A 7339-nucleotide genomic window follows, 5' to 3' on the forward strand; every position below is an offset into this window, starting at 1 on the left:
GAGAAGACAAGTGGGCTAACTCCATGTTGTCATTTTGCACAAGAGCGATTTCAACTTTTATGGCCGACGTTCAACGGCGGCAACTAAAGGTTTAGCGCAAGAGTGGTCCAAGTCCAAATATCTGTCAAATATATTGCTGATCTCGGGCAGAAACTTCATCTAAATTTGGTCAATTTCATATTTTCCTCCCACATGGATGGTTATTTTTTTTTCTAAAGTGTCGAAAATGGCTTGCACTCTTTGACGATGCAACATTAGTGGTTCCATAAGCATGGCATTTTTTCCCCCCTAAAAAGTGATATTAATATTTCAGGAAAGACGATAAATAACATTCACTTGTTGTCAATGCAATAACGGACTGCCTCCATCCATCCATTTTCTGAGCCGCTTCTGGATCCCAGCCCAGCTATCTTCGGGCAGGAGGCGGGGTAAACCCTCGACTGGTTGCCAGCCAATCGCAGGGCGCATACAAACAAACAACCATTGGCACTCACATTCACACCTACGGGCAATTTAGAGTTGTCAATCAACCGAGCATGCATGTTTTTGGGATGTGGGAGGAAAGCGGAGCGCCCGGAGAAAAGCCACGCAGGCACGGGGAGAACATGCAAACTCCACACAGGCGGGGCCGGGATTTGAACCCCGGACTTCAGAACTGTGAGGCGGACGCTCGAACCAGTCGTGCGCCGTGCCGCCTGGACAGCCTCCTGTACGTTACAATTGAAAATAAACCTTGATTTAGACCAGTCTTTCTTTTTCCTCTTAGGTTAGGGGTTTGCTTAGAGGGCCACAGCGCCATCGGCAGGTTGCAACCGAGAGACCGGAAGAGTCACAGAAAGGCATAGACGTGGACGTCCTTGGAGGTTTTCACGCATCAAATCCCTGTTGGGAATTTTGCCACTTGGCCCTTGTTGTCGAACAGCAAGTAAAAGAAACAAAACAAACAAACTCTGAAACACTGAAAAGTTGGAAGGTTTATAAAAGGTCAAGTTCATTTCACCCGAAAGTCAAATATCCTTGGAGCTTTTTGGAGTGTGTAGCGTACGTACAAACAGTGTGACTCTCCATGCCACCTCTCTAAGAATGGATGTCAAAGTGGCTCTAACCTTTCCACACAAGTGAAAATTCTCCACCAATTTGTCCCTTCTGTGCTCCCCTAATGAACAGCTGATCTTTCACGCAACTATTATGACAATTGCCACGATTAGATTTCTCACGGACCTGTTCCTTTTCTTACAAGTTATGTTTTATCGTTTCAAGAAATGCTGTTAACCTGGCAGTGTTAAAACTGAATGAGCAAGGCCTCTTGGACAAATTGAAAAACAAATGGTGGTACGACAAAGGAGAGTGCGGCAGCGGGGGAGGTGACTCTAAGGTCAGCCTCCATGTCACCAAAGTCGGGTTTCCTAAAAGCGAGTAATCGGCAAGGCTGACCTCGCTTCAAAGTCAACTTTGGCCCAATTCTACATTCTCACTCTTCTCCTTTCCCGTGATTTTGTGCTGCTGCGATCAAATGGGAACCCTTTACTTGGCTAATCAGTCTGGATTCATTCCTTTTGTTGAGTATCGTTCGGGACAGAGTAGGTGTTTGGTGTGTGGCTAAGAAAGACGGGAAGCATTTATTCTGCCGGCTTTTTCTAACCACATGGCAACACGAAAGCTTTGTTAAGGCTAACGTTCCGAGCGCCTCGGCGGGCGCCGGGGTGCCGGCACAGGGAACAGCGTTGTCTTGAGGGGACGAAGCATCGCAGGCAAACGTGAGAATTCTAATGAGACAAAGAAGTTGGCTCCGTACTCACCGCCGCGTGGCGGAACCCTGCACGAGGTAACCAGGGGCCCCATTTGTGCCGCATACACCATCACATCCCCGTTTTTTTTTTCTTGTCTACAAACTTGTGTATACGGTACTGTGCAAAAGTTACAAGTTGCAGGTTGTTGTTTTTGTGACCTTTTTTTTTTTTTTTTTTTTTTTTTTTAAAGAAGTCATTTTGACATACTTGACTAAAACAATGTTCACCATCTATTGCGGATATGTGAAATGTTCCGACATACTTTGCTAAAGCAGTGTTGCCCATCCATTGCAGCACATACATTCTCGTATGTAAAATGTTACAGACTCACCCGCAAAAGGTGAAAAAATGCGATGAGAGAGACCCTTTTTTTTAAAAAAATAGTTTTAGATTGACAAAAAGTGCGCTAGCCTCATGCTAACCTATAATGACAGGCATACATAGACAGGCTAACAAATTAGCATGGATGTTACCAAACTGTTACTTTAACAAACACGGAGCAGCAACACGTACAAACCGAGTATCCAAGTCTCAGGCGTATTTTCTCGACAGTTACTTGAGTTTAGTTAGGGATCTTCTCTGCCTGTTTTTGCTCTTAATTACGTCGCGACTCTTTCTGTACAGCTCAGTGCTGCCCGGCGTGTCGTGGCACCACGTGGTACGACACTTGCAGGCTTGCCACTCCAAATTCAGATTTGCCCGTGCACTGTAGTAACCCATTAAAAAAAATAAAAAAATAAACAAACCAATCATCTGCGATTCGCAAAGACGCTGACGAAAACGCGTGTGTGCGGTTACAACAAACAACAAATGCAACGAAGGCCTTGAACTTTTTGTACAGTGCTGAATTCTGGGACATTGTCACTGTCATGACGTGCAAGCTTCCACACCGTGTGTGCACACGTTTGTGTCGATTTCACCGACGAGATCCCTGACAATGTGCAGTGCTCACAAAAAGTCCCAGCGGGGGATCGCTGCCTTTCTTTCAGCTTGCGCCAACCAAGCGCTCACAGAATTCAGTAATCAGACAGCCAGCTGGAAATATATTGCACGCAACAGCCGCTGGGAAAAGAGAACATTCATGGCAACATCTCATCGGGCACACGACACTTTTCCTATTTACAGGAGCTAAATCGAATGTGATGGGATTCAATCTGGTGAACGTTTGTCCACGTATGTTCAGGTTTTGCACGTTTGAAGGTGTGATTTTGTTGCTTTGCGGGCGAATTGAAGGGTAAAGTTGTGATTTTACGCAAGAATAAGCGGAAAACGACAACCAAGGCAAGATATGAAAAGCTGATCATGTTGTCACTATTTTGTGTGTTTGCCAAAGCTTTAACCAGCAAGAGATGTTGCACTAGCGTACACGCAAAAATACAGAAAGGAACTTTCACTCCATCCCATTTTATAGCCACTAATATGCAGTTAAAAATATAGGACTAAAGTAATGAAAATATAAATGAGGCCTTTATAATCAATGCCACTTATCCTCACCCTGGAATGATCACCTTTCAATCACGGGGTTATTGATTCCCACTGCTGCGTCTGCCCCGAAGAGCGGCGGCCGTCGTGGCTTCGTATTTTCTTCTGCTTTCTCTTCCTTCTTCTTGTCATGATGCTCTGGTGCATTTGATGTGGTTTACCAGTTGAACCAAATTGTCATAACTTCACCTTCCAAAGCGTTCTGCGGCTCGTCCAATTGCTAATGCGCATGAGTAATTGTGTGCATGTGAGTGAGTGGAAGTCACAGCGGCGAAAAGAATATATTTGATGCTGTCAGGTTACAAACACGGCGTTCTTTATGAAATGCGGAAATACATTGAGAAATCTTGTACTCAAGGAAACAAAATCTTGCCAAAGTCTAATTGCTGCAGGCAAATTCTCACGTTGATGTCGTATACGTGACTGACAAAACGGTTGGCATATTTGTCTGTCATGTGAAATTTCAGGGAAAAACTAAAATGCACTCTGAGCTTGACAAGCTGACCTCATTTGAACTCGTCTAAACTTTTGATTTACTCTTCTCTAACTCAGTTGTTTTGTAAAAATCTAATTTGAGGTACAAGATGGAGTTCGAGAGGGATGATCCCCCCCATAAATTCCCTGAGCGTGGCACGGTGGACGACTGGTTAGAGCGTCTGCCTCACAGTTCCGAGGACTCGGGTTCAAATCCCGGCCCCGCCTGTGCGGAGTCTGCATGTTCTCCCCGTGCCTGCGTGGCTTTTATCCGGGCAATCCGGTTTCCTCCCACATCCCCAAAAACATGCCGCGGTAGGTGGATTGAAGACTCTAAATTGCCCGTAGGTGTGAATGTGAGCGCGAATGGTTGTTTGTTTGTGTGTGCCCTGCGATCGGCTGGCGACCGGTTCAGGGCGTACCCCGCCTCCTGCCCCATGACAGCCGGGATAGGCTCCGGCAGCGCCCGCGACCCGTGCGAGGATAAGCCGTAAAGAAAATGGATGGATGGCTGGATGGATGGACTACTGTCAAGTTATACTGGCAGTTTTACCAAATGTGGTGAAAAGTGATTTATTTTTATTTTTTTTTCGGAAAATTGCAGACTTTATAACTTAAAAATGACCAAAATGGAGTTAGCCCGCTCTAGTTGTCAGCGGTTGAACGTCTCAGCAGTAGCCCATCATGGCGAGGCTTCAAAGCGGATGTTCTCAGCGGAACGTGGCCTCTGAGCTGAAAGTGTCAGAGTGTCATGAGCGAGACCGGAGGAGTCACAGAGAGGCAGGAAAGTGGACGTCCTTGGAAGTTTTCATGGCTCCAACACCTGCTGTGAAGTTTTCTGTTCAGCTCCTCGTTAGAGGACAGCAAGTTGTGCGAAAAGTAGTGACACATTGACCAGTCGGAGAAGGTCAAATACGTTCGCCTGTCAAGGTCATAGTGCATTTCGGGTTGATCCAGAAGCAGCCGAATCCGAAACGCGAACATCCCGACGTTTTTGTGAGTAGTGCAATTGTCCCACCCTTCCCGTTTTGTGAGGCATTCAACCTCCGCGAGCTTCACTTGTGAGTCAACAAAGGGTTCTTGTCGGATCCAGCCGGCTCGCAGCAGTCGAGAGTCGTCAGCTTTTCAACTGCATCCCGCAGCAGCTTCTGCACTGCGCAAACTTCAGCCTGCCGGTCAGCGTGTGCCGATTACTCAAAGCGAAGCGGGTAGGGTCTGGCACGCTAGGGTCTATAGGCTCAGGTCATACATAAGCTGTATACTAGTGACGTGTATTTATGGATCTAGTGTTGCTTGCTATCTGTCATGTCTTGGCCAGCACCCTACTTGTGTTCGCTTTGCACAGTTATCAAGTCGTTGACAAAGTTGAATAACATAAAATAACATAATCAAATGTTATTTATGTTATTTCCCACGTGAAGAACTCCAGTAAACCTCGCAGTATTGAAACTCAGTGAACAAGGCATCTTAGACAAGCTGAAAAACAAATGGTGGTACGATAAAGGTGAATGCGGAACCAAGGACTCGGGAAGTAAGGTCAGTCGCTGCAGGTCTTTTTATACTGATTGCCAGAAACTGCATTGTGGCCGAGTTGTTCGTATGCATCTCTTGACATCCTAGCTGCACCTGCAACATTTGTACAGCTACCTCACCTCACACATAGTTACTGGATGATCATGGTTCATGCATGTAGAAGTTTACCGTTTTGAATTTTGAAGTTGCAGCATGATCACACGCAGCTTTTTCAACTCATGCCATCAAGCAACGTTTGAATGAAACCATCCTGCTGCTATTTAATCATCCAGGCTGCTATTGAAATGGAATTTATCGGGGTTTACATTTGCAAACTCACGTTTACCAGCTTGTTTTCTCACTTCCTGACAAAATCCCAGCTGACTTTTAAATACCACTTGGACCTAGGAGGGGGTGTCTTAAAAGTCAAGCTTCTCCCGGGATTGTCTCAGTGAGAAACAATCATAACAAGAGTAGTAATAAACCAGCGAGAAACAGCTCAAATGTGTATTAGCAATGTAATAACATAGTAGTAAACCAATGGGCTCATATGTTCTCCCATTTATTAATGAAATTGTCGTGTCGCCGATAATATTTGTAATAACAATGTAATAAGGTCATAATAAGCAAAGGAGCTTGTGTTTGACCATTTATTAATGAAATTGTCGTCTGGCAGTTCATAGTTGTAATAATAATGTAATAAGGTAGTAATAAGTACTGAGCTCATATTTTCTCACACTGATGAAATAATCATGCCACAGCTATAGTTGTAACAATGTCGTAATAAGTAAGTGCCATATTTGTATGATTAACATTGCAAATGAGGAAACTCATAAATTGCGTTCAATATTATTGTTTGGCGTTTAATAGCAGCAAAATGGCAACGAGAGTAAGTTGGAGGTAGTTAAATGAGGGTTTAATGCGTAGACCTGTACGACCACGACCGCCTTCCTTTTAGAATCGAGTAGCAGCCGTTAAGACTGATCTGCATTCACCTTCGTAGTCGTCGTTGGTTAATAACTCCAACTGGCCTCCTGACGGGGGTTTATTTAGAAAACATGTAGTCAGAGTTGTGCAGGATATGATGTAATGCTTTGCAGCTACACTGCGCCAGTTCCCAAAAAGCTTCAATGGTGGTCTTTACCTCCCCCAGGACAAGACAAGTGCACTAAGCCTGAGCAATGTGGCAGGGGTCTTCTATATTCTGGTGGGGGGGCTGGGCCTGGCTATGACTGTGGCGCTCATAGAGTTTTGCTACAAGTCTCGGCAAGAGACCAAAAGACTCAAGCTGGCAAAGAACGCCCAAAATTTTAAGCCAGCCCCTCCGGTGAACACCCAGAATTTTGCCACGTACCGTGAAGGCTACAACGTGTACGGGACAGAGAGCGTCAAAATCTAAAGGGTGCGTACGGCCTTTCTCCGTCCGATGAGCATTTTACAAAATGTGCATTCCAGACGTAACGCGCATCTTTCGCCTTCCGCACAGGAGACCTTTGGGTGCCAAATTCCCAGCCGGATGGGAGCGACCACTGTGTGTGTGACCCTGTGACCCCCCCCCCTCCCCGCCCCGCCGGCAGGCTGGGCAGCGCGAAGCGTTTGGCAAGGCCCGCCCGTCACAGCGACACACGGCCGTGACGCCGCAGGACTTGGTAGAGGTTCTCTTTCCTCTCATAGTGCCTTACGGAGCTTTGGGCGTCGTGGCAATTGACATTCACTTCGAATTAAATGTGTGCGCAATTGAGAGTGGAACTTTGGCGATGTTCACCTTTTAAGATTTGGGATGATTTGGAATGGAAAACATCCCGATTTGGATCCTTTAGAGCAGGGGTCACCAACCTTTTTCAATCTGAGCGCTCAAGTATTTCTTGGCTACTGATTCATTTTGCCACACACTTCGGAAATAACCAATTTGCCCAAATTACCTTGAATTATACAGTGTGCTATTATTCATTAGTCATCATGTTAATGATTTCTCTGAAAAGTTAACAAGGTGAGATCAATTTTTTTTCTATTTAACTCTGCAAGTGTTTGCATTTTCAAATGACATTCCTCGAGAATCACAATGTCCGCCCGCAGGCTGC

The 7339-nt window shown here is 45.5% G+C and overlaps 1 protein-coding gene across 5 annotated transcripts in view; it reads left to right on the forward strand.

Moving 5' to 3' along the window:
* LOC133415624 (glutamate receptor 3-like) overlaps positions 1 to 6657 on the forward strand; it is a 53371-nt gene extending 46714 nt beyond the window's left edge. For 2 of the 5 annotated variants that reach the window (XM_061701806.1, XM_061701805.1), the window contains 2 exons: positions 1261 to 1375; positions 6412 to 6657. In XM_061701806.1, coding sequence (XP_061557790.1) covers positions 1261 to 1375; positions 6412 to 6657 — 361 coding nt within the window. Of the gene's footprint in view, positions 1 to 1260; positions 1376 to 5167 lie in introns of all 5 variants that reach the window. The other 3 variants (XM_061701809.1, XM_061701807.1, XM_061701808.1) reach the window with 3 other exon arrangements.
* The last annotated feature ends 682 nt before the right edge of the window (positions 6658 to 7339 follow it).

This window comes from Phycodurus eques, chromosome 17 (assembly GCF_024500275.1).
Source record: "Phycodurus eques isolate BA_2022a chromosome 17, UOR_Pequ_1.1, whole genome shotgun sequence".
NCBI classification, from domain to species: Eukaryota; Metazoa; Chordata; class Actinopteri; order Syngnathiformes; family Syngnathidae; genus Phycodurus; species Phycodurus eques.